Genomic DNA, 27,115 nt, shown 5'->3' on the forward strand with positions numbered 1-27,115 from the left:
ATAGAGAGATAGATATGAGATAGATAGATAGATAGATAGATAGATATGAGATAGATAAATATGAGATAGATAGATAGATATGAGATAGATAGATATGAGATAGATAGATATGAGATAGATAGATAGAGATGGGATAGATAGATAGATAGATAGATATGAGATAGATAGATAGAGATGGGATAGATAGATAGATAGATAGATAGATATGAGATAGATAGATAGATATGAGATAGATAGATATGAGATAGATAGATATTAGATAGATATTAGATAGATATATAGATAGATATGAGATAGATAGATATGAGATAGATAGATAGATAGAGATGGGATAGATAGATAGATAGATAGATAGATAGATAGATAGATAGATAGATAGATATGAGATAGATAGATAGATATGAGATAGATAGATATGAGATAGATAGATATGAGATAGATAGATATTAGATAGATAGATATTAGATAGATAGATAGATAGATAGATAGATAGATAGATAGATAGATAGATAGAATGCACGATTACAATCTAATCTATAAAAAATAAATGATGATTTCTGAGTACTGCTACCAGTATAGGATGCAGGAAGAGCTCACAAGAGCCGTCTCCTCCAAATGCTGACTCAGCACTGCAGCCGCAGAGGAAAACAAACTCCGAGAAGGATCCCAGTCTCCATGATCTTGCACCATGAAATGACACCACGGATCCTGAACGATTGAGAACAGAACAATCCACCATCTTTTCATTTTGCTCTCTGATGGTTGTAATTCTACCGTATATACAGTATGTATATTCATAAAAAGGAAAAAGCTTGGGGTGAGGAATTTTGTAGCCCATATTGATTGTCACCCCTGCGTGCTATTTAAAGGGTCTCCTCCCAGTTGTCCGTTTGCAGATGGCATCATGGTCCCGGGTTTGGTGGATTTTCCCGTTCGGTTTATGGCGCCTCTCAGGTGTCTATCTCACTGTCTGTCTCTCCTCTCCAATACGTAGTGATCTTGCTCTGCGGAACTGTCTCCTCTCGGCTGACTTGACTGTGAAAATCGGCGATTATGGCCTGTCTCATTCTAAGTTTCGGGTAAGTACTGAAATGTCACATTTATTATTGCCAATCCTACACAGAAAAGAGGGCGCTATTGAGCAGGGTAGATGCAGTTTGTCAGGGGGTGAAGACAGGAAACCAAAGTTTCTGTTTTTGAGCCATTTTTCGTTTTCGAGCTTTCGTTGTTTCCTACTTTTCCAAGAGTTTTTTTATTTTTCCATCAATATAGCCATATTAGAGCTGATGATTTGCAGGACAAGTTGCAGTTCTGAATTACTCCATTGACTTTACTATATCATGTACTGAAAAACAAAAAAAATCCAAGTGGTGTGGATCTGAAGAAAAGCTGACATTTTGCCTGCCGGTACTTTATTTCTGTTCTCACAACATTCACTTTGCGGTCAAAAATGACCTGATAACTTTGTTCTATTGTTTTTTTAACTACAATACTTAGAGAAAATAAAATCCTCCGAAAAAAAAAAATTGCTTCAGTCGCCATATTCTGAAAGCCATATTTTTTTTATTTTTCAGTCGATAGAGATTACATTAGTTGTATTATTTTTTTGGCCGTACAAGCTGTAGTTTTTATTGGTACCATTTTGTGTCCATACAACTTTCTTGTTAATCCATATTTGTGGGGATAGAAGCTAACAAACAAAACCATACTTTTTGCAATTTCATTGACATCAGCATACCCCGATAGCAGCTACTGCGCAGGTGCGGCGGGCGACATTTTCAAATTGATTTTTTTTTTCCTCTAGCTGAAAAAAATATAACATACCTCCGAGTATTTATGACTGCTCAGAGATTTAGTTTTCATCGCCGCAGCTGAATGATTTACAGCTAGTAGCCAGGATGAGTACATGTGGGGGTTGCCTGGTTGCTAGTGAATCCCGACATGTAATCAAGCTGGCTAGTAGCTGTAAATCATTCAGCTGCCCCGATGAAAACTAAATCTCCGAGCAGTCATAAATGCTCGGAGATCACCTGAGCAACGAGTTCACTCGCTCATCACTATCTGTCATGCATCAACATATCATTTCAGGGGTTAAACCGTTGTGATCAGAGCTAGCTGGAGTTCACAGCCGGCACTCACGCTGTATGAAGCAGGCTCAGCTCCTGAGCCAGCTCAATCCAATGATGGCACACTTCTTCTACACATGTACGATGGCAGTTGCCAAACAAAAAAAAGCTAAAGCTTTGGTTTCAGTGTGCATTTTTTGTCTTTCTTGAAAGTATTTTTTTTTCCTACAAAAGGACATATAAATATAGTTTTATTGGAGCATGGCGTCTTTAGTCCCCTACTGTACATGTAAGAGGTACTGGTATCTTTGAGGTTGATGCTGACCCACCTTCTCCAACAATTCTCTAGATTTGGTCACACCTATAGGGTAATGTTCCCCAAAGGGTGCATCAGAATATACATTTTTTTCCGGCCGCTCAGACGCTCCTGTTACCATATTCCACACATTCTGTATTCTGTAATCAAACACCCTGGCGCGCTGCCAGCTGTCCCCAGCTTGTGCCAGAAGAAGCACCACCAGGCTGCCCAGATTAAGGAAGGGGAGGGGAAGTAGTCACTCTCCCATCTCTGAGCAGGGTAGGAGGGGACTTCGGTGTAACCTCTCTCTCTGTCAGGGTGAATCAGACGTCTGCTGATCCTCGGGGAGGAGGAGGAGGAGGGGGGAGTAGTAGGAAGAAGAAGAAGAACAAGCAGCGGCAGTGGTGGCAGGGAAGCTTAAAAGTGTATCTAAGCGGCTGGCTATGTTTGTGTCTTGCAGGATGACTACCTTGTGACGTCGGACCAACTGTGGGTTCCGCTGCGCTGGATCGCACCGGAGCTCATTGATGAAGTACATGGGAACCTGCTGGTCGTGGATCAGACCAAGGCCAGTAACATCTGGTAGGAACCAGCGATGTTTGTCTCTTGTCACTAGCAGCAGGTTTTGGGTGGAGCCCCGTGCCTCCACGATGATGTATCACGCTCCGTGCCATCTGCATTATCGCTTATTTGCAAACGCTTTGCGTTGGGCACACGGGTGGGACCCCGACATGTCACCCTTACTAACCTGAACGTGAATGTATACCTTAGTGGCGTAACCCCCCACCCCACTACAAGTAGAGATTATAGGGTGGGTTTAGGAAAGAGTAGTGAACATGCATCTACTCGGACGATAGACCCCCTAATCCAGTCATCCAGTTCCAGCGTATACGTAACAGGCGATTAAATCTATAGAAGGGGCGTATAGAGGGATAAAAATATATTTGGCGTCATTGTCTGCTTATAAATATTATATGGAGGGGATCTGCCTCTAGCCCACCTATAGATTTAAGCTGCGCGATAGTAAGAACTTGATAGACCTAGGTCTTTATTCAACCTATGTTGCACGACCAAAAACATTTTTGCAACTTGAGCGACTATTTTAGAGCTGTTGTAAAAATAAAATAAAATTCGGATAAATCGCAGACACACCGAAGTCTTACGGCAACTTAGACGCGTGCAACTTGCAGCCATTTGAGAGGAAAACCTTATATGAAATGTCACCATGCTGCGCTGTGACCTGATGTTGCACGACACGATGTCCTAGCTTTGCCCCGTATATCAGGTCCGTAGAGGACATCTGTAGCATGTAAATTATTAGGACACTCATACACCGGCACCGGATATTTACGCCGAAAATACAAAAGTGGGTTCAGATGGCCATATTGAAAATTGGGCCAGTCATGACCGCAAATGGATGCAGACGTGGCGAGCTCCACAGGCGTATTTTTCAAGCATTTTTTTCCACCCCCTGTGAGTATTCATTATAACGCCTGTTACATGGCACTACTGTACAGCGGACCCCATAGATAAGTCCTTAGTTCTCTATAGGCAATTCTATAGTTACTTGTCTATGGGAACTAGCGATACAGACTCAGCTTTCGTTTTTCCTTATTTTGATTGGTTGCTCTGGGCAACAGACAACTCTTTTGTCAGACAGATCTCTGTTGTTATAGCTCTCTTGAAGGTGTTGCCCACAGCAACCAATGCTGCTTTCATTTTCTAATGGTGGTCACAGACAGTTTCCTCAGCATATACGGTAGGTTGCCGAGGGTAACAAAGACACATTTTCTGTACACGTCATTCATTACGAATGCCCACCAATCAGCTTTGATTTTCTTACTTGTGAAAGGAAAAATTACAATAGACAAGGTTTTCTTGTATGGATTTTATATGCCAAGGCCCAAAGATCCCTCGGGCTTATATGAGGACATCAGTATTATAAGATTGGGGGATCTCGTACAGATATTACATAGGGGCCTAGGAGAAATAAAAGTAGAACATGTGCGATACCATTTCCTTGTCTTTTTGACCCAAATAGGGTCAAATTCATCGGGACCCAATAACTGTGCCATCCAGTGGCTAAATAAAGAAAATTGGTGGAAGCTTCTGCCAGTGTTTGATAGTTGCCCCTTTTGACCTCCCTGTAATTTGGCCCAAATTCCAAGCCTTGTCCCAGGAGTAGGATAGCCAATATGTCTCTGTATTCTGCTGGTGCCTAATATTTGGAGTTCCAAACATCTCTAAAAGTCCATGGGCCGATTCATTATTGCATTTGCATCTTTTCTTTTAGTCTAGTTTTTGTTTTTTTTTCACCTGTTTTTCATTTGGTCTTTATTTTATATTTTTTTTTAAATTTGTGTCTATTTTATGTGTTCACTTTTTCTTTCAATGCTCGCCAAGCCGAGTAGGGTTTGAGGTTATGTTTTGGCTGATTTTTGCTCAGATATTCTCAAGTCTACCCCGGAGTGATTTTATTTGCATCTGGACTTTTTATTCATATTTTAGCAGAACATGCAACCTTTTATGCCAAAAAGGTCACCAAAAAAAAGGTTAAAAGCAAAAAAGAAAGATCATATCTGAATATGGGCAAAATTAATGAACCTTGTGCATCATTTTAAAGAATTTGGTGCAAAGACTTCAACGAATAGCACAAGACAAAGAAAAGTGACTGAAAGCTACAAATGGTTAAACGGGTCATATATTTATCTGTGATATTGAAATTTAGAAGGGGAATCGCAGGTACCCCAACCCCACACAGGGCTGAAATACACTTCATATACATAGTGCTCTGATTGTAGGTGCCTCCGATGCTGAAAGATTATAGTGTACGCCAACCAATATGGCCGTATTCTCTCAGCAGCTTTTTACAGCCCAGAGGGATGTGTGGTTTATTATGAATAGACCGAGATGCTTAGATATCATATAGTAAGGCACAGGTTGACTTCTAGTGAAGGCTGGGTGGGGTGGGACTCATTGTACGCTGGTAATTATAAGTTACAGACTGAGTGAGCCAAAGTTCACCAAATAACTGAACAAGTTAAAACAATGGAGCACAGTGTCGTGTTTACCGTCTGAGCGCGCCAGTGAGGGAAAAAAGAAAGCCTTTAATAATGTCATCCCTGCTATGCAAATGGAGGCGGGCGCATCAGGAATAAACCACATGCAGCTTGGGTGATTTTACACTAAAATCTACTCCACCTGTTTTACAATATATAGTGCTTATCATATGCAAATGGGAGCATTGGGAATTAGCCACATGCAGGTTGTGTCCCTTTCCCCCATATCAAACTCTACCTTAACAAGGGATACACTAATGTCTACTTCATCTGCTTCATTGTACATGGTGGTTATGAAATGCCAATGGAGGCATCTGGAATAAACCCCATGCAGCTTGTATGTTTTTTCAATTGAATCTCACCTCACCCTAAAGCGCTTGTCCCTTGAAAACAAATCATGACTAGTGATGAGCGAATATACTCGGTACTCGAGATTTCCCGAGCATGCTCGGGTGACCTCCGAGTATTTTTTACTGCTCGGAGATTTAGTTTTCCTCACCTCAGCTGAATGATTTACATCTCTTAGCCAGCTTGATTACATGTGGGGATTCCCTAGAAACCAGGCAACCCCCACATGTACTCATACTGGCTAACAGATGTAAATCATTCAGCTGAGGTGAGGAAAACTAAATCTCCGAGCACTAAAACTTACTCGGAGGTCACCCGAGCGTGCTCAGGAAATCTCGAGTGACGAGTATATTCGCTCCTCACTAATTATGACCTATCCATAGAATAAGTGGATTCATCAGGTTCAACTGCAGGCTGCATCAGTCGGTAGAAGGGGGAGACGGCAGTGAGCATAGTCAGCCATTGCCTCATTCATTCCAAACTGAGCAACGGTCGGGCGAAACGGGGATAAAAATTCCTCATTTTGCCAATCGGTATTTGTCCCAAGGGTCGGACACCCTGCAGATAGGTTACTACTTATTTTTACTGGGCAACCCCTTAAGAAATTATAGCCCATCTGCTCCATTGTACAGAACAGATAAAAGATTATACCATTATGACTGTGTCAGTGCTTGTGATCTGTGTCATTCGGTGGTTTATAAGGCTTATGCTTTCTCACAAAGGTCCCTGGGCGTCACTCTTTGGGAGCTGTTCGAGCTGGGACGTCAGCCGTATGACACGTACTCCGACCGCCAAGTCCTCTGCTATGTTATCAAGGAGCAGCAGATTAAACTACCCAAGCCCCAAATCAAGCAACTCCTCTCGGACCGCTGGTAAGATATCCTGGGGTTACATATATGTTCTTGCATATGAACTAACCAAGGAATTTGCATTATCTGGCCATATCACTTGCATCGCCAACCAAAAGGGTTTGTCCTCTATGGACAATCCCTTTATTAAAAGTGTTCCCTGAAGACAGGTTATATTAACACGAGGGACTTCCAACAATCAGCTAATGAAAACAGATAATTCTAATTATTCAATTTTGTGTACTTTTTGTCTACTTTTTTTTTTCAATTGTTTTTCATTTATGTCTTCTTTTAACTTGCTCCTTTTCTAAAGTCTATAATATACAGTTAGGGCCAGAAATATTTGGACAGTGACACAATTTTCGCGAGTTGGGCTCTGCATGCCACCACATTGGATTTGAAATGAAACCTCTACAACAGAATTCAAGTGCAGATTGTAACGTTTAATTTGAAGGGTTGAACAAAAATATCTGATAGAAAATGTAGGAATTGTACACATTTCTTTACAAACACTCCACATTTTAGGAGGTCAAAAGTAATTGGACAAATAAACATAACCCAAACAAAATATTTTTATTTTCAATATTTTGTTGCAAATCCTTTGGAGGCAATCACTGCCTTAAGTCTGGAACCCATGGACATCACCAAACGCTGGGTTTCCTCCTTCTTAATGCTTTGCCAGGCCTTTACAGCCGCAGCCTTCAGGTCTTGCTTGTTTGTGGGTCTTTCCGTCTTAAGTCTGGATTTGAGCAAGTGAAATGCATGCTCAATTGGGTTTAGATCTGGAGATTGACTTGGCCATTGCAGAATGTTCCACTTTTTGGCACTCATGAACTCCTGGGTAGCTTTGGCTGTATGCTTGGGGTCATTGTCCATCTGTGCTATGAAGCGCCGTCCAATCAACTTTGCAGCATTTGGCTGAATCTGGGCTGAAAGTATATCCCGGTACACTTCAGAATTCATCCGGCTACTCTTGTCTGCTCTTATGTCATCAATAAACACAAGTGACCCAGTGCTATTGAAAGCCATGCATGCCCATGCCATCACGTTGCCTCCACCATGTTTTACAGAGGATGTGGTGTGCCTTGGATCATGTGCCGTTCCCTTTCTTCTCCAAACTTTTTTCTTCCCATCATTCTGGTACAGGTTGATCTTTGTCTCATCTGTCCATAGAATACTTTTCCAGAACTGAGCTGGCTTCTTGAGGTGTTTTTCTGCAAATTTAACTCTGGCCTGTCTATTTTTGGTATTGATGAATGGTTTGCATCTAGATGTGAACCCTTTGTATTTACTGTCATGGAGTTTTCTCTTTACTGTTGACTTAGAGACAGATACACCTACTTCACTGAGAGTGTTCTGGACTTCAGTTGATGTTGTGAACGGGTTCTTCTTCACCAAATTAAGTATGCGGCGATCATCCACCACTGTTGTCATCCGTGGACGCCCAGGCCTTTTTGAGTTCCCAAGCTCACCAGTCAATTCCTTTTTTCTCAGAATGTACCCAACTGTTGATTTTGCTACTCCAAGCATGTCTGCTATCTCTCTGATGGATTTTTTCTTTTTTTTCAGCCTCAGGATGTTCTGCTTCGCCTCAATTGAGAGTTCCTTTGACCGCATGTTGTCTGCTCACAGCAACAGCTTCCAAATGCAAAACCACACACCTGGAATCCACCCCTGACCTTTTAACTACTTCATTGATTACAGGTTAACGAGGGAGACGCCTTCAAAGTTAATTGCAGCCCTTAGAGTCCATTGTCCAATTACTTTTGGTCCCTTGAAAAAGAGGACGCTATGCATTACAGAGCTATGATTCCTAAACCCTTTCTCCGATTTGGATGTGGAAACTATCATATTGCAGCTGGGAGTGTGCACTTTCAGCCCATATTATATATATAATTGTATTTCTGAACATGTTTTTGTAAACAGCTAAAATAACAAAACTTGTGTCACTGTCCAAATATTTCTGGCCCTAACTGTATGTGTTTGCCTTTTTTTCCCCATTTTTTTCATTGTGGGAAGGGTTTAGGGTCCCTGCCAGTCCCCCCCCCATCCCCAGATATTTTAAGCTCAAAATGTATTTTAGCAGAAATAGCAGCTTTTTATGCTTAAAGGAAGCAAAACAAGTTAAACACACAAATAAAGAGCATTTATCATTTTGCTCAAAATTCACGAACCACATGTTAGGGATCGAGCTTCCGCCTCTGCACAGGGGGAATCTCGAGCCATCTCCGCTGTGTTCTCCCATTCTTCTCCTGCCACAGTGGAGCCTGCTCAGCGGAGGCGTCGGTCCCAGCGTCTCGCTCAGTCTGACACTGTGCAAAGGGTTACTGCTGCCTTTCCAGCTTCTGCCATTGTAGCCAGTACTGGTCAGTGGCGAGCAGACGTCTTTGGGACCAAGTCCTACTTTTCCCCTTCTGAGCATGCCTAGGGTAAGATCTCTCATTGGAGATCAAGGGTCACATGCTCAGATACTGCAGCAACTCCCATTGATCCTCAAGGAAGTTGCTCAAGTTCTGTGGCAGCCTCCTATTGGTCCTTCTGGGAAGGTCCTGTAGTTGTTGCAGCTATAAAAGGTTCGCATGACCGCACGGCCAAGCGCTAGTATTAATCCTTGTTATGTGCTTTGCGCCAGTGTGGTCATGTATGCCTGTGGTCATGGTCGGCTGTAAAAGCCATTAGAATACCGGCACCTCCCGTCAGGAATTTGGTTGCATGTATTCAGGGCCCTGCTGAAATAAGCCACTAGAATACCAGGTCCCCCGGTGAGGAATTGGTTGTGGGCTTTCCTGACTGCATGACCACTGACTGCTATCTGCTCAGCAGTTATCTGTGTGCTTAACAGGACACAGTCCTTTTCTATATCAGCTACTCTGTGAGGTAACAGAGTTCGCGTATACCGCCATATAGTGCCATATGCTAGCAGCAGGTTCCTCCTGCATGGTGGACCCCGGGCTGCGAACACACCAATAACTTCATTTATTTACTCGGTGCGTTCCGCTAGCCCTAACAGAGTACTAGCCCAGGGTCTGGCTAGTAAATGGCAGACAATCAACGTCTACAGTGGTACATCCAGCAGCTGGAGGGTAGGTTGACGGCTCTAGAACACACAACCTCAGCTGTGGATGTTGCCGCAGTCGCTGATCAGGCTGCTAGTGTGGCTGCAGCCAGTTTGTCCTCTGAAACTCCTGCTCCGACTTTATCCCGTCTCTCGCTTCCAGACAAGTTTGCTGGTGACAGTAAGCAATGTCAGGGATTCGCGAGTCAGTGCTCCATACATCTAGAGCTTCTGGCTACACGCTTTCCTACGGAATGGGCGAAAGTGGGTTTTATCTTATCCCTTTTGTCGGGCAGGGTGTTGGAGTGGGCAACGCCGCTGTGGGAGCGCAATAATCGTGTGGTGCAGAGTGCTCCTCTCTTCCTGGACTCTCTGAAACAGGTCTTTCTAGGACCTCGTGTCACACATGATACAGCACTCCAACTGTTGGCAATAACACAGAGTTCGTCCATGGTCAGCCAGTTCGCCATCCAGTTCCGGACTCTGGTCTCAGAGCTGGAGTGGCCGGATAAAGTCCTTATTCTGATGTTCTGGAAAGGACTGGCAGACCATGTGAAGGACGCCTTGGCCCCCAGGGAGATTCCCGCCACACTGGAGGAGCTCATTACAATATGTACCTGCATCGACCTCCGTTTTAACGAGCGGAGGTTAGAGCGGACTCAGTGTAGGCAGAGGTTCCGGCTGTCTCCCACCTTCGCCAGACCTCTAGAATCTTCCGTTAAGGCGTCCGACTCCCATGAGGCCATGGAGGTTTCTCGAGCGGGACCTAAGTCCCGGGCCACTTGAGTACCCGTGGTTTGTAATATTTGCCAACAGTTAGGACATTATGCTAATAAATGTCCACAGCCGTCGGGAAAACAATCGCGTCTAGTAACCATTGGAGGTGGTTCACTAGACACAGCAGCATTTTCCTCCAAGCTGTCCTTTAAAGGAACAATCACTTTAGGTTCAGCCACTCTAACAGTCGAGCTTTGTGGGGAATTTCATGTCCTTTGCCTTTGCTCACCGCCACACAATACCTCTGGTCATGCTCGCCAAACCGGTGACTGTTCGAGTAGTGAATGGGTTAACACTGCCCTCACAAATCACATATCAGACTATCCCTTTCACATTATCCATGTCCCCTTCCCATCAGGATATTATTTCCCTTCTTGTCCTATCCGAGGGAATAGACGAGATTCTGCTGGGAATACCCTGGCTCCATTTCCACTCCCCACATATTGAATGGACCTCTGGGAGGATATTGGGTTGGAGTGAATCATGTAAGGGCAGATATGTAAGGGAGTGCGTTCAGGTTACCACTACAGAGATACCCGTAGATCTTACTTCCCTTCCCAAGTGCTATTGGTCCTATGCAGACGTGTTCTCCAAAAAAGGCTGCGGATACCCTTCCGCCTCACCGCCCTTTTGACTGTCCTATTGATCTCATGCCTGGAACAGAACCTCCTCGGGGACGGGTCTATCCCCTCTCTCTCTCGGAAATGGAGGCTATGTCACAATACATCCTGGAGAATTTGGCAAGAGGGTTCATTAGGAAGTCAGTGTCACCTGCAGGGGCGGGGTTCTTCTTCGTGCAGAAGAAGAACGGAGAATTACGTCCATGCATAGATTACAAGGGTCTTAACGCCATCACCGTTAAGAATAAGTACCTGTTGCCCCTGATTTCTGAGCTCTTTGATAGGCTACAGGGAGCAAGGGTATTTACCAAATTAGATCTGCGGGGTGCTTATAACCTGATTCGCATCCGTGAGGGGGACGAATGGAAGACGGCTTTTAATACCAGGGATGGGCACTATGAATATCTGGTGATGCCCTTCGGGCTCTGTAATGACCCAGCCATTTTCCAATACTTTGTTAACGATATCTTTCGGGATATGCTCTCCACCTCGGTTGTAGTCAATCTGGATGATATTCTCATCTTCTCTCCAGATATTGACTCCCACCGGAGAGATGTCTGCAGAGTCTTCGACCTCTTACGGGCAAGTTTCCTCTATGCAAAGTTGGAGAAGTGTATGTTTGAGCAGGAGTCTTTACCTTTCCTGGGCTATATCATCTCCGCCCAGGGATTGGCTATGGATCCTGCCAAACTACAGGCTGTGATGGACTGGCAAGAACCCCATTCTTTTAAAGCGGTGCAGCACTTTATGGGGTTCATTAATTACTATCGTCAGGTCATTCCCCACTTCTCAACTTTGGCAGCTCCCTTGGTAGCCCTCACCAAGAAGGGAGCAAATCCCAATTTGTGGTCTGAAGAGGTCTCCAAGGCTTTCACTTCTATTAAGTCTCATTTTGCTAGCGCTCCCATCCTACATCGTCCTGATGTTGATAAGCCATTTATATTTGAGGTGGATGCCTCATCCGTTGATGCTGGAGCAGTCCTCTTCCAAAAGGATGCTCAAGGTCGGAAGCATCCTTGCTTCTTTTTCTCCAAGACCTTCACACCAGCGGAGCGGAATTATTCCACTGGGGACAGGGAGTTGCTAGCAATGAAGTTGGCCTTCTCGGAGTGGAGACATCTTTTGGAGGGGGCTCGCTTTCCCTTCCAAGTCTTCACTGACCACAAACATTTGGTATACTTACAAACAGCCCAGCGGCTAAATTCTCGACAGGCCAGATGGTCCTTGTTCTTCTCCCGGTTCCACTTCACACTCCATTATCTCTCTGGGGAGAAGAACATTCGTGCTGACGCTCTCTCTCGCTCCGTTGTGTCTTCTTCTGAGTAGGAAGGGGAGCCTCGGCTTATTATCCCTTCTGAGAGCCTGAGAACCGTAGCTCTGGTTTCGCTAGAGTCAGTGCCTCCGGGCAAGACTTTTGTACCTACTAATTTGCAGCCGGAGGTTCCCTCTTGGGCTCATTCGTCCAGGGTGGGTGGACATTTTGGGACAAAGAGGACATCTGAGAGGCTGGCGAGGATGTACTGGTGGCTGCATATGGTTCGTGACATCAGAGATTATATTAGGGCGTGTGTCTCCTGCAACAAAAATAAGTCTCCTCGACAACGGCCAGCTGGGTTACGTTATCCCTTGCCGGTGACAGACAGGCCCTGGGAGATGGTCGGGATGGACTTTGTGATGGGCTTATCCAAGTCTCGTGGCTGCACCATCATTTGGGTTATCACCGACCATTTTTCTAAAATGGTGCACTTGGTGCCGCTTCCACGGCTACCGTCTGCACTGGCCTTGGCAGCGTTGTTTATAAAATACATCTTCCGCCTACACGGTATGCTGGACAAAATTGGCAGTGATCGGGGTCCCCAGTTTGCGTCTCGGTTCTGGAGAGAGCTTTGTCGTCTTCTCAGCATTGAGTTGAATCTGTCTTCTGCATATCATCCTGAGACGAATAGGTTGGCAGAGAGGGCCAACCAGACCTTGGTCACATATTTGCGATATTTTGTCTCAACCAGGCAGGATGACTGAGCATCCTTGCTATCGTGGGCGGAGTTTGCGCTGAACAACGCCGTAGCTGACTCCACTGGACAGACCCCATTCCTCCTTAACTATGGTCAGCATCAGCGGGTTCCTGTGCCTATGCCCGTGTCTTCCGCCGACTCCAGGGTGGAAAACTGGGCTGTGGAGGCACGGGACATTTGGGACAGCACTCAGGATGCCATTCCATGAGGTCCTCCGCTGATGCACATCAGCGCTCCGCTCTGACATTTGCTCCTGGCGACTTAGTTTGGCTCTCCGCCCGTAACATCAGGCTGCGAGTTGAGTCCACCAAGTTTGCACCTCCTCGCTACTTGGGCCCCTTCAAGGTCCTCGAACAGGTTAACCCTATGGTCTACGGTCTGGCCCTTCCGCCACGCCTGGGTATCACCGACACCTTTCATGTGTCCCTCTTGAAGCCCGTATACATGTCCTGGTTTTCCGAGTCATCTGCCGGGACATCGGGTTCGTCTTCGGACGATTACACTGGTCAACAGCATTTTTGGTGCCAAAGATATTTCATCGAATTTAGGGTAACTTTGGGCTGCTGATTCTGAATATGTCATCAGTTTTGCCAGATTGGCTCAAGTTTTTGAGATTTTTGGTATCTTATTTATAGCACTTGTTGGTAAATGCGACGCATCATCTCATTAATTTCTTTGGATTAGTACTTGAACTGAGCAGTTCTCAATATAGTTTTGTGTTAATTAGTGTTCTAAAAGTTTGTTCATAGCTTGATTTTTGCACTAACTTTATGTTGTTGTCTGTTTTCCAGTGAAAAGCATGAACTCATCAAGAAGAAGTTGTCTTAACGATCCAGACTCATTCTGTTACATTTGTGGTGAATACACACTGCCAAAACATAGAAGAAACATAACAGACTTCGTAAAAAAAGTGTATTTTGCCTATTTTGGGGTTATGCTTGGGGACCAAGACAAGTTTTGGGCACCACACATAGTGTGCAAAGCATGTATCGAATTATTACGAAAATGGAGCAAAGGACAAAGAAAAAGCTTCAAATTTGGTGTTCCAATGGTGTGGAGAGAGCAAAAAAATCATCATGATGACTGTTATTTCTGTGCAGTGCAAGTGCAAGGATTCAATAAGCATAAGAAACGAAAATGGGAGTATCCTAACATGGAATCTGCAAGAAGGCCTGTCCCTCATTGTGAAGATGTGCCTGTACCTGTGTTTACCATGTTACCTGACCTTCCCCCACCTGATGATGATGAAGTGTGTATTGGCAGTGTGTATTCACCACAAATGTAACAGAATGAGTCTGGATCGTTAAGACAACTTCTTCTTGATGAGTTCATGCTTTTCACTGGAAAACAGACAACAACATAAAGTTAGTGCAAAAATCAAGCTATGAACAAACTTTTAGAACACTAATTAACACAAAACTATATTGAGAACTGCTCAGTTCAAGTACTAATCCAAAGAAATTAATGAGATGATGCGTCGCATTTACCAACAAGTGCTATAAATAAGATACCAAAAATCTCAAAAACTTGAGCCAATCTGGCAAAACTGATAGCATATTCAGAATCAGCACCCCAAAAATACCCCAAATTCATTAAAATATTTTGGACACCAGAAAAAATTTTTTTTTTTGTTGACCTGTGTTATTATTATTATCATTTATTTATATAGCACCATTGACTCCATGGTGCTGTACATGAGAAGGGGTTACATACAAGTTACAAATATCACATACAGTAAACAAACTAACAATGACGGATTGATACAGAGGGGCGAGGACCCTGCCCTTGCGGGCTTACATTCTACAGGATTATGGGGAAGGAGACAGTAGGTTGAGGGTTGACGATTACGAGGTGAACGCTACTTTGGGGTGCAAGGTGGTACGTGGCAAAAAATTTTATTTGGTGGACTGGAAGGGTTATGGTCCTGGGAGCCTGCTGAGCACAGTCAGGCTCAGCAGCTCATTGCTGCCTTCGAGCGTAGTGAGGTCCGGGGGGGGGCCCTGGGAGGGAGGGTGCTGTTAGGGATCGAGTTCCCACCTCTGCACAGGGGGAATCTGGAGCCATCTCCTCTGCGGTCTCCTATTCTTCTCCTGCCGCAGTGGAGCCCGCTCAGCGGAGGCGTCGGTCCCAGCGTCTCGCTCAGTCTGACACTGTGCCATTGGTCCTTCTGGGAAGGTCCTGTAGTTGCTGCAGCTATAAAAGGTTTGCATGACCGCACGACCATGCGCTAGTATTAATCTTTGTTATGTGCTTTGCGCCAGTGTGGTCATGTATGCCTGTGGTCAGGGTCGGCTGTAAAAGCCATTAGAATACCGGCACCTCCCGTCAGGAGTTTGGTTGCATGTATTCAGGGCCCTGCTGAAATAAGCCACTAGAATACCGGCTCCTCCGGTGAGGAATTGGTTGTGTGCTTTCCTGACTGCATGACCACTGACTGCTATCTGCTCAGCAGTTATCTGTGTGCTCCTGTGAGCTTAACAGGACACAGTCCTTTTCTATATCAGCGACTCTGTGAGGTAGCAGAGTTCGTGTATACCGCCATATAGTGCCATTTGCTAGCAGCAGGTTCCTCCTGCACGGTGGACCCCGGGCTGCGAACGCACCTATAACTTCATCTATTTACTCAGTGCGTTCCGCTAGCCCTAACACCACGTGTGTCACTTTGAAGAGTTTGATGTACAAATTATCAATGAATATCACAAGACCTAAAAAAAAAAAAAGAAAGAAAAATGACTTAAATAAATGCAAATGATGCATTGAGTCTTTAATTGCCCTGGATAACCATCACAGGGTCTTCCAGAGAGGGAGACACTCTTTGTAGCTGCTATCTGCTTTCTCTTATGAAGTATTGTTTTCTTTGAATCAGACAATCCCTTTAAGTATGTTCTGAGGGGGTCATCTGTCATGGATAAAGAAAAACTATCTCTGAAGGACTTGTCCTATGTTACAGAGAAAAGTGAATGGAGTGGTGTGTAATACTCAATCTTCCCTGTGGAGGCACTGCAGGGAAATTGAATACTTATATTAAGGTTTCCCCAAAGCTGATCAATGGGGGTATCAGCACCATGAAAATTTGTGATCAGCTCATAGCCTAAATATTTTTCTAAAAAGTAGGAATTGTTCAGTGAAGAACCCCTTTAACAGTATGGTATATATCGCTTTATAACACATCAGCCATTCTTGGCTGTTCTGCTGTTGAGCCAAAGCTTGGAACTAATAATGGAGGAGTACAATTTCCATAACGCGCGACAGGGAAGGGAATAGAGGCATCAATTGTATCATCTTGGAAACTAGGAGTCACCAGGGATTTTCTCCAACCAGAAAAACATGTGCACAGGATGAATAAGTCACCAGAGAAACCTACACATGGCAGGTCACATGCCATAGAAACGTAGCAAAGGTTAGAAATGTGCCCAATCACTCAATAAAACCTCATCATCACATAACATAGCTCTAAGTTGTGCCGTTCCGCTGTTATTCCTGCTGATAATCTATGGAAAATGTTCAAATTGGGGACTTCTGTGACTTCTCCCTACATATTCTGATGTTGGCCAATGATCTAATGCTTACAGGGACCAGCCAACTTTCCCTGATGACAGATGTTGGGGAAAGAAGGATCGAGCATGTTTGATTTCAGCTTGCTCAGTCTTTTGTTTCTATAGGAGATAAGAGATTGATTTCCCTTTTCCCATTGAAATAAACATGCACAATCACCAAACTGAGCATGCATGTTTATGGAGAGGTTGAATTCTTTAATGTGTACGGTCACATCCATATTTTGTAAGTGCACAGCCTATTGACAAGGTGAATGTTTCCATTTTTTTTTGTCATTGCACTCACTCAAGTCTGTTTTCTCTTCCAGGTATGAGGTGATGCAGTTTTGCTGGCTGCAACCAGAGCAAAGACCCTCAGTCGAGGAGGTGCACCTTCTTCTGTCCTACTTAAGTGTTAAGGGTGCTGACGAGCTGGAGGAAGAATTTGAAAAGCGCTGGAACGCCATGAAACCCAATGGTGGAGCCGATAGCGGGGCGCACCATGAATCGGAGCTCTCTTCCTACCCACTACTGGAGCATTTCTCGTCTGATGGATTTCACTCTGATGGAGATGATGTGTTAACAGTCACTCAGACAAGCCAGGGGCTCAACTTTGAGTATAAGTGGGAGCGTGGACGGCATGACCAATACCCACTGAGTCCTGGTTGCCAACAATACCAGGACATGTACTACACAACAGGCACTGGAGACAGAATCAGTCTGGGTGTGTCGCCATCTGGATATGAGAATAAGGACTGTACTTCTGACTCTCGGCCACTTGAGTTGGTACCAGTTGTGAGCGCCCGTAGTCCGTCAGTGGCAGGAGACTACTACATCCGTATTGAGGAACATTTAGGCAACGTCCATCAAGAAGACATCCCACAGCATGAACAGCATAGCCCAAAAGATAAAGAAGAACTCAGTGCAGATGAGGAGCAGTCTGAGCATAGTCCTGCCATAAGCCTTTCGATGGAGCCCTTGTTGATACATGTAGGTAGCTCTACTGAAGAGACCTGTTGGGTAGATCAGGCCAAAAATCGAAATTCATGCTCTCCCTGTGGAGGTGAGGCAGAAGAACACCCAGTAGCAGAGAACAACAGGTGCGAGGGTTTTGTTGACCCTCTTGGACCCTCACCATCTTTCAATCCTACATGCCACGGAGAAGAAGTACCACTGTCAAATGTTTCAGAAAGCGAGGACATTGGGCAGATCTGTAGGTTCGATTCTGTTACAATTGAAGCTGAAGATGGTTTGGACATATCTGAAAGGACTTCACAGCTTCCCGCATTTTCCCCACATTGGGCATCAAACATTTCATCGAACAATAATATCTCAAGTGAACCGCAACCACACAGCCCTGGTGTCTGGTGTAACCACCGCTCTGAAGACACCCAGGAAAACGAGTCATTGCCACCATACGGACCTGAAACATGGCAGGCCATGGAGACTGGAGAAGGAGACAATAACATGTCCATAGCTGAAGGATTGCAGGAAGATTTTTATAAAGCTGAAGAGCATATGACACAAGAACTTTCAGAAACTCAGGTCCCTCCTGGACAGTGCTCCCCCACACAAGCTAAAACCACTGTACCACATCCCGATCACATCCCCCATCCTCTAGAGTCTCCACATAGTCCAGATGTAGATTCAAGTCAAGAAATGGATCCACTTGGGGTAGGTTTGATAATAAATTGTGAAGTTTTAGAGTCTTCATGTAACCTTCAGACCACAGAAAAGGACAACGTATCTATTGCTGTATCTCAAGAAGTCTCACTTTCTCCAGATAAAGAGATAAAGGACCCAGAGGAGAAGTCCGTCCATAAAGACTTTTATCAGATGCACAGTGACAGTGAAGATGAGGATACCATGGAGCTAACTTCAGGGGTGTATACAGACCTCTCCAGCGAGAGAGGAGACATGGCTCCATCCTTCAGGTCCCTGCAGAAACAAGTAGGCACTCCGGACTCTTTGGATTCTTTGGACATGCCATCTACTGCCAGCTCGTGTGAGGCATTTGGCCTTGCAACCTATGCCCCATGTGCACAGCACAAAGCACTTGACAGTGGCTATGACACGGAAAACTATGAGTCTCCGGAGTTCGTTTTGAAAGAACCACAAGACAACAGAGAAAGCGAAGTTTACTACCAGCTCAGTCAGTCCCAGGAACATAGCCTGGAACCTGGAGATATGCCAATGTCCCGCTCAGTAAGCAGTGATTTACAAGGTCTAGATGCCAAGAATCCCTACAGAGATTCTGCATATTTCTCAGACTATGACTCTTTTAATCGCGAAGAAGAGGAGGAGGGCGACCAAGGAGATGAAAGAGAACTGCAAGAAGCCTCCGAGAGCTTGCTGTGTACAAAGCTGGATGTAGAAACCACTGTCTCAGATTTAGGAGAAAATGTTGAGGACTTAAATGTTGATCATTCTCCTTCTACGACCAAGGTGGAAGAAGCTTTTCCGGAGATAACGGTTTCTTCACTACCTTCTACTTCTCCAAAAGAGGTTTCATTGCTGGCGCCTCCTCTGATAGTTAGGGAAGAGTCAGTGGATGAAGGTTTGGGATTAGATTCCTCTACTGAGAAGCAGCCCAACATAAGTTCATCTGTCGAGCCAACCCCCTCTCACAGGACCTTCACACTGTCCCCTGTTCAGTTGTGCCTGACCAAAACTTGTATGGTCAAACCAGGTGCAACAGGTAGCATCACACTGACCACGGGTCTGCAGGCAGATGACAAGTCAGGCAATCGAGAAGTACTGGGAGCCTGCCATCTACCCAAATGCCTTTCTCCTCCACTGATCCGGAAGGAAGGTAAAGTTGGCGACTCTACAGAGGAAGATGACGAAGATGAAGAAAGTGATGACAGCGACGAGTCAGATGAAGAACTCCGATGCTATAATATCCAGGAGCACAGCGAAGAAAGTGAAGAAGAACACACCACCGTGCCCATTGTTATCACAGATAATGAGAGCTGTGGGCATCTCAGAAGCCTCCTCAAAGTGCCACCTGGTTTCTTGCCACAGGCTGAAACCACCGAACTGGACAGGAAGAAGAAGGCGGTCTCTTTCTTTGACGATGTCACAGTCTATTTATTTGATCAGGTATATAACTTTCGGAAGTAACATAAAATGTTCTCATAGATCAGCGGTCTCCAAACTGCAGCCCCCAGCATACCCTCACAATCATTCAATTTTTTTTACCTAGATATTAGTGGAAATATTAGGATGTGGTTGCACATAATTTTCATATACATCAATGAGACTGAACTCATAAGTGTCAATGTTGGACTTTTATTTTGGCGCCAACTGAGAGTTCCCAGTATCTTCGAATATGGTGGAGGGAGGGTGGTTGACCACATGGGATTTCCAGTAAAGGCTATGTTCAGATTAGCGTTTCCCGACGCTGCATCGGGAAACGCAGCGACGACGCACGCGTCATGCGCCCCTATGTTTAACATGGGGGACGCATGCGTTTTTCTTGTTGCGTTTTCCTACACGTGCATCGTATTTGACGCTATCGTCGGACGCAAGAAAATGCAACAAGTTGCATTTTTCTTGCGTCCGATTTTCGTCAAAAATTTCGTTTTTCCGTGCGTCGCGTCGCCGACGCAGCGGCGCGCAACGCTAATCTGAACGTAGCCAAAGACTTATATAATGGGCCTTCCGTGATCTGTGGCCCTTCGTCCTGATGAGTGCTGCAGTCAGTGTTGATGGTAAATGTATAGGGAGGCCTCCACAGTGTAGACAGGATCCTAAGACCTGTTGTGTTGCTTTGGTTCCAGGAGAGCCCAACACTGGAGCTACCGGATCAGGAAATCCCAGAACTTCCCTCTGTGCTGCAGGAGATGACTTTTAAGGAGCCCACAAACCACCTCCTAGGTAAAAAAGTAAATAAATAAAATAATAAGGGCAAGGAGCTTTCTGGAGTGGCAAGGGAAGGAATATGGGGGACTTGGGTATTACACTTGTACCAGATTTAGGGTTCATGTTGTCACAGCATCCTTCAAGTATAACTAATGTAGTGTCTCTGAGGATCGGTCACCCTAAAAGCACCTTTATTTATTTTGACCCAATGCATCTAAAAAGAAAAATGATGCAGCTTGGCAATAAGGTCTTGAATAAAAATCTACTACGATTTAGTGTCAACAGCAGAAATGCAAACCCATGCATCTCCATGGTAACAGACTACAAACAAGTAGCCTGATCCTGTAGTCATACACCTATTATCTTTCCCCTACTTCTTGCTAACCTATTAGGTGTATGGTAGTATAAGGTAGATATCAGATAGAAGAGAGTGTATGATTGCAGGATTGGACTGCCCAGAGTATGCTTGTAGTCCGTTTCTTTGGCAACACATAGGTTGGCATAGAAGCTGCAGAAACAAAGCGAGACTACGTGAAAAATGTCTTTGTTTTTCACTTTACATGCATTGGAGCTGTGGAAAAAACCAATTTGTTGTAAAGATGGACATATCCTTTAATATAAATGTTCCCTTTCGGATATGTGCACTTGTGGATTAACCACTACTGCGCTTGAGATTACAGTCTCTAAGCCTATTCGGTACTCCTGTATGGCCTGACGTGGGCCTGTCTGTGACGTACATAGACATTAAGCTGACACATGGGAGATAATCCAGTAAATCAATGCAGCTTTGAATGAAGAAGATTCCCACACAGAGCGAAAAAGTGCAGGGGGGCGATACGCCTGCACAGCTAAAACGTGTGCGAATAATAAATATGCAATTTTTATCTGTAGTAAATGCTGTTCTCCTAAATCCTGCATTATTTTTCTTTTGTTTCTGCGCCTCTCTGTTTCCTGTATATCGATCTAGTGGTTTTAGCCAATTGGGCGTGGTTCTTAGCTCTACTCTGTGGGAGTCTTCTTGATAATCACACCTCCTTAGTTAGAGTTGACTGGATTGACATACAGGGAAAAGGGGGCCATATCTCAGGAAAGGAGCAGGAACAAAAGAAAAGCAACGCTGGATTCAGGTGAACAGCATTTACACCAGGTTAAAAAAAAAAAAACAAAAAAAAAAAAAACGACAGGTCCACTTTAAACCTTAATTCTTGCATAATGAAAAATTCCTAATATAGCTTAAATTGTGTGGCATTTTCAAGACCTGTGCTTGCTGGAGGAAATTATAAATTCGGTACATTAGGGTATTGATGCAATGCAGTAATTAATGGGATTTTCCTCACAAACAACACCTGTCCACGGTATAAGTGAGAAATCTAATATTTGGTGACGATCTGACCTTTGAGACCCCCACCAGAATGGGGGGTCCTCTGTCTGCAATATGAATAGAGTGGGGTTGTACAGACATAACGATCGCTCTATTCCCCGTCTATAACAGTGGTCACACATAGGCACAACGACCCCATTCTCATTGTCTGGTTGTGATCCACACTTCCCCTTCCTTCAGTTTCTAGGACAGGAAGTATCTGTCTTACAGTCGTATTGTCAGCCGTATTGGCTCTCATGTAGATGCTTTTTCGGTCACCCAGTGTTGGATGGACTAACTCTTTTGTCTGTTCCTTGGCAGCCGGTGGAGAGTTTGAGTGGGACGAGGCCTTGCCCATTAAACCTGTGAAATCTTCCTTTATAACCTCTTTAACGCCGGTCGTGCTGAATACTGAAGTGGACAGCACCCCTGATCCCATACCTACACCCACTCTTGTGCCCACTCCGATGCCCATCCAGAAGCCGCAGCTGCCTGTTCAGTTTTCCAGATTCAGCGTCTCTCCAACTGCTGTGTCTCGATTCTCTATAACACAAGTGGCCGATAATGCCGTTGGATCACTGGAAGGTGAGGACAACCTGCAATTATTATTTGTGCCTTTTCTTATTTTTAAAGACCACTAACCTACAAATGGAGAGATTGCTGGACTTGTCATCAGTCTCACTGCCCTATAAATGGTTCCTGACCTGTCTGTGCAGCTTGTATTAACTATATTATATGTGAGGTTCGGAGGTTATTTCTCATCTCTATGAGGAAGTTGTTGTCGGAGGTTGGGTGCGGTGCAGCTTGTGGTTTTAGGTTCCACAAAAACATTTAGCTTCACATCAGTCATGTATGAATGGGAAAGTGATGATCGCGTCAATGCGTACAATAGAATTAATTTTTAGCGTATTCAGTAGCGCCACTATCTGAAGTTTAATGGTCTTTGTGGCAGAACTTTTGTTATTATTAGACGCTTTCACTTTACAATAATCATACTTAAGAGGTGATCGCAGCAGATCAGAAATTTCACTGATTGGAGGCACAGATGGCATTCTACGACAGTGCCATACCAACATTGGTGTTGGTGTAAAGGCCCCTTCACATTAAGCGACGCTGCAGCGATACCGACAACGATCCGGATCGCTGCAGCGTCGCTGTTTGGTCGCTGGAGAGCTGTCACACAGACCGCTCTCCAGCGACCAACGATGCCGGTAACCAGGGTAAACATCGGGTAACTAAGCGCAGGGCCGCGCTTAGTAACCCGATGTTTACCCTGGTTACCATGCTAAAAGTAAAAAAAAACCAAACACTAGATACTTACCTACCGCTGTCTGTCCTCCAGCGCTGCGCTCTGCTTCTCTGCTCTCCTCCTGTACTGTCTGTGAGCCGGAAAGCAGAGCGGTGACGTCACCGCTCTGCTTTCCGGCTCACAGCCAGTACAGGAGGAGTGCAGAGCACAGCGCTGGAGGACAGACAGCGGTAGGTAAGTATGTACTGTTTGTTTTTTTTTACTTTTAGCATGGTAACCAGGGTAAACATCGGGTTACTAAGCGCGGCCCTGCGCTTAGTTACCCGATGTTTACCCTGGTTACCGGCATCGTTGGTCGCTGGAGAGCGGTCTGTGTGACAGCTCTCCAGCGACCAAACAGCGACGCTGCAGCGATCCGGATCGTTGTCGGTATCGCTGCAGCGTCGCTTAATGTGAAGGGGCCTTAAAGTTCTGGACTTTGTTCAGCGACCAACGATCTCCCAGCAGGGGCCTGATCGTTGGTCGCTGTCACACAGAACGATTTCATTAACGATATCGTTGCTACGTCACAAATAGCAACGATATCGTTATGTGTGAAGGTACCTTAAGAGTGTTGAAAACTGGACTGAGATGTTCATCCTCTTATGAGAGCCGGTCTCCTTTGAGACATTTCTAGCCCCTCTAATATTGCATCTGTTTGCATATTAGCCCCCTGTCTTCTTGCCAATCTAAGTGTGAGTAGAATGGGCAGCCAAGTCTTAGCCGAGCTGGGTTTTAGGCGATTAAATTTTTTTTTTTCACATGTAGTGTGACTGTACACAGGAGTATGAAAGGTAGATATGGCCTCTGATTACTTCAGGTCCATATTCGCTCAGGGGCAGTCGAGGGAATGAGCAGCAGGTTGAATCTCTGCATCTTCCACATTAGCCAGTAAGGTGTGCTGCCTCAGGTTTCGTCATGGAGAGGAGGTTACCACCATGGTTTTCCTAGGTAGTAGACTTGTGAGTCACTCATAAGGAGAAGCCCACCATAGCAAGATAAATGCCTAAGTATAGAGGTCTACCGCAATGTCAAAGGGAGGAAAGCAAGAAGACTGAAAAGCGAGTGAAGGCGTCAGAGAAACTGACTCCTAAAGAAATGGTGAGGTATGGTTGCCAGGAGAGTAGCGAGTATCCACTGCCTGAAGGAGATGACAAACAAAACGCCAGACTCAAAAGTGACCATCTACAACTAAGCCCTTGAAAAAGACGAGAGCATGAGCTGTAACTGTGAGAGGGACAAAGAAGAAGAAACCTGTGCGGATAGTGGACCTGATAGGAAAGAGTTCCATTTCAGCACGAGATAGGAAAAGGAAGAAACGAGAGTCTTAGTGCATGCAAGAACTGTGTAGGAGTTATTAGAGACTCAGTCACGCTATTGTGTCTTCTATTACAAGTAAAGTTGTACCAGTTCTTTCATGCCACCCCTATGGCAGTGTAATGCTGGTGAACCATCTTTACATTGTTAGAATGGGGACGCTTAGGACCCATTAGGATGACAGCCTTTTTTTCCCCATATTTTTAGCATACATTAGGCTCTTTACTAATCTCCATGCTTTCTGCTTCCACTCAGACAAAATAAAGACCGGAGATCAAGTCTAATGTGCGGATTTTAATTGGAGGCGTCCGAAACTCAGGACTGGACAGCCCATCACGCCATGGAGCTGTCTGGAGGAAAGTCTTAATGTCTATTTGGTTGCTGCTGTCGAGGAACCCTTTTATCCCCAGATGCGAATGGTGTACGCAAGGGGGAGGACATTACTGTGGTTTGCACTCAAGGTTCAGACTTGGACTGGCGTGTCTGTAGGGCCGCATGGTCCATAAGTGTGCCGATCTTCTGATGAATGTGGGTATGTGTACCTACTCTGTGTACATAGCATCCCAATACCTGTCCCCCATGACCCCACTCACAGGTAAGGCAGCCATTTTGTGGAATTGACCATTGGTATGGCAGCTGAGTAAACGTACAAATTGGCCGACGTCACAAAGACTAAGTTGTGAATAGATTTCCACCATTAACTCACTGACCAATGAGATGAAAAATATAATTGTATATCAAAATTAATGCCCTTCTTTCACCCAATAAGATGCTAAAATCATATCGGATTCTCCAATGCCAGTGTAAAGGTTGGACTTTTCTAAAAGCGCAGTATGGCAGTGGGGAAGAAAATTATATATTTATGACACTGCACTGCAAATTAATGGACATTGCATGTCCCAGTGACCGAACTGTCAAGCCACAGCCATAAGGATGTATCCTGGAACAGTTAAGAAACCTGTTGGATCCAGAAAAAAAAAAAAAGGTCACCATGGCTCTTGAGGGAGCACCAGACAGGTCTATCCATAGGACCTACAGGTGGATGAAAATATTTATATTTTGTAACAGATTACAAATGAACGATCGATCTGTCCTGCTGTTTGTGAGGTGACCTGTGCAAATGCTCTGGGCCCACCTCACACCCCATCTTGTGTGTGTATATATGCATATCTATATACTGTATATTGTATAAGCGAGAGTATAAGGGCCAGTGTACAAAGGATTTATTTTTTACAATGACCTCCATATGATTTGTGTGCACCCATAGAAGACCTCACTTGTTATCTTGATTCCGACATAATGTAACGCAGCACTTTACGCGTCAAACATGAACAGACAATAACCTCAGCTGAGGCGTCAGCCGTTTGCTCCTTTTATCTATAGAGGGGCAGCGGCCATTTTGTGAACTGAAAACATTGGGGAAGGTTTGAGACTTGACTGAAATTGAAACGGTTTTTGTTGCCCATGGCAACCAATCAGAGCACATATTTTATCCATCAAGAGAATGATGAAAAATGAAAGCTGTGCTGTAATTGGTCGTTAAAGGCAGCTTCACATATCCCCACCCCAATGTCCTCATTGATTTGGTCCACAAAATGGTGGCCACCTCAGAGTGACTCCATCCCCATTTCTCATGCATCCACTTATTTTTAACCTAAACTGCATGTCTTTATGGACAGACCTGTTATCAGGTCAACCTGCCTAATGCCACAGTGGTGGTGTAATACATTATAATGCCAATCATGGAGGCAAAGTGAACATGTTTGCACCTGCTACTGTTGAAATTACAATACCTAGCAGTCTCTGCCAGCCACATGCTGGGGGTTGTTGTTTCTCAGCAGTTCAAATAGTCACTGGTCATGTAGTAGTGGCCTCTTTCCCATACAAGGCTACCTTTTCTTACAGGCCGTCATGAAATATAGAGGACTGCAAAAAAATAAAAATATAAAAATAACAGATTTGCGTATTTAGAGGGTGTCAAGAGTTTAATAAAAGTTGAATGTACAACTATCAGAAAGATAAATTACTAATATATTGTGCCCATGATCTGCAGTGTCCTCCATGTTGGTCTGCTGCTGGATATGTAAACAAAGCTTGTCTAATATCCTAAAGGTACCGTCACACATAGCGATGCTGCAGCGATACCGACAACGATCCGGATCGCTGCAGCGTCGCTGTTTGGTCGCTGGAGAGCTGTCACACAGACAGCTCTCCAGCGACCAACGATCCCGAAGTCCCCGGTAACCAGGGTAAACATCGGGTAACTAAGCGCAGGGCCGCGCTTAGTAACCCGATGTTTACCCTGGTTACCATCCTAAAAAGTAAAAAAACAGACGCTGCATACTTACCTTCCGCTGTCTGTCCTCGGCGCTCTGCTTCTCTGGTCTGGCTGTGAGCGCCGGGCAGCCAGAAAGCAGAGCGGTGACGTCAGCGCTCTGCTTTCCGGCTGACCGACGCTCACAGCCAGAGCAGGAGGAGAGCAGAGCACAGCGCTGGAGGACAGACGGCTGTAGGTAAGTATGTAGTGTTTGTTTTTTTACTTTTAGGATGGTAACCAGGGTAAACATCGGGTTACTAAGCGCGGCCCTGCGCTTAGTTACCCGATGTTTACCCTTGTTACCAGCGAAGACATCGCTGAATCGGTGTCACACACGCCGATTCAGCGATGTC

At 44.8% G+C, this 27,115-nt stretch overlaps 1 protein-coding gene across 8 annotated transcripts in view; it reads left to right on the forward strand.

The window, feature by feature from the left end:
- AATK (apoptosis associated tyrosine kinase) overlaps positions 1 to 25,792 on the forward strand; it is a 150,348-nt gene extending 124,556 nt beyond the window's left edge. For all 8 annotated transcript variants that reach the window (XM_069750785.1, XM_069750782.1, XM_069750783.1 and 5 more), the window contains 7 exons: positions 995 to 1,079; positions 2,825 to 2,946; positions 6,494 to 6,643; positions 16,946 to 19,718; positions 20,399 to 20,495; positions 22,162 to 22,425; positions 24,701 to 25,792. In XM_069750785.1, coding sequence (XP_069606886.1) covers positions 995 to 1,079; positions 2,825 to 2,946; positions 6,494 to 6,643; positions 16,946 to 19,718; positions 20,399 to 20,495; positions 22,162 to 22,425; positions 24,701 to 24,729 — 3,520 coding nt within the window. In that variant the 3' untranslated portion in view covers positions 24,730 to 25,792. The remainder of the gene's footprint in view (positions 1 to 994; positions 1,080 to 2,824; positions 2,947 to 6,493; positions 6,644 to 16,945; positions 19,719 to 20,398; positions 20,496 to 22,161; positions 22,426 to 24,700) is intronic.
- The last annotated feature ends 1,323 nt before the right edge of the window (positions 25,793 to 27,115 follow it).

The sequence above is a fragment of the Ranitomeya imitator genome, chromosome 2 (assembly GCF_032444005.1).
Source record: "Ranitomeya imitator isolate aRanImi1 chromosome 2, aRanImi1.pri, whole genome shotgun sequence".
Classification (NCBI taxonomy): Eukaryota; Metazoa; Chordata; class Amphibia; order Anura; family Dendrobatidae; genus Ranitomeya; species Ranitomeya imitator.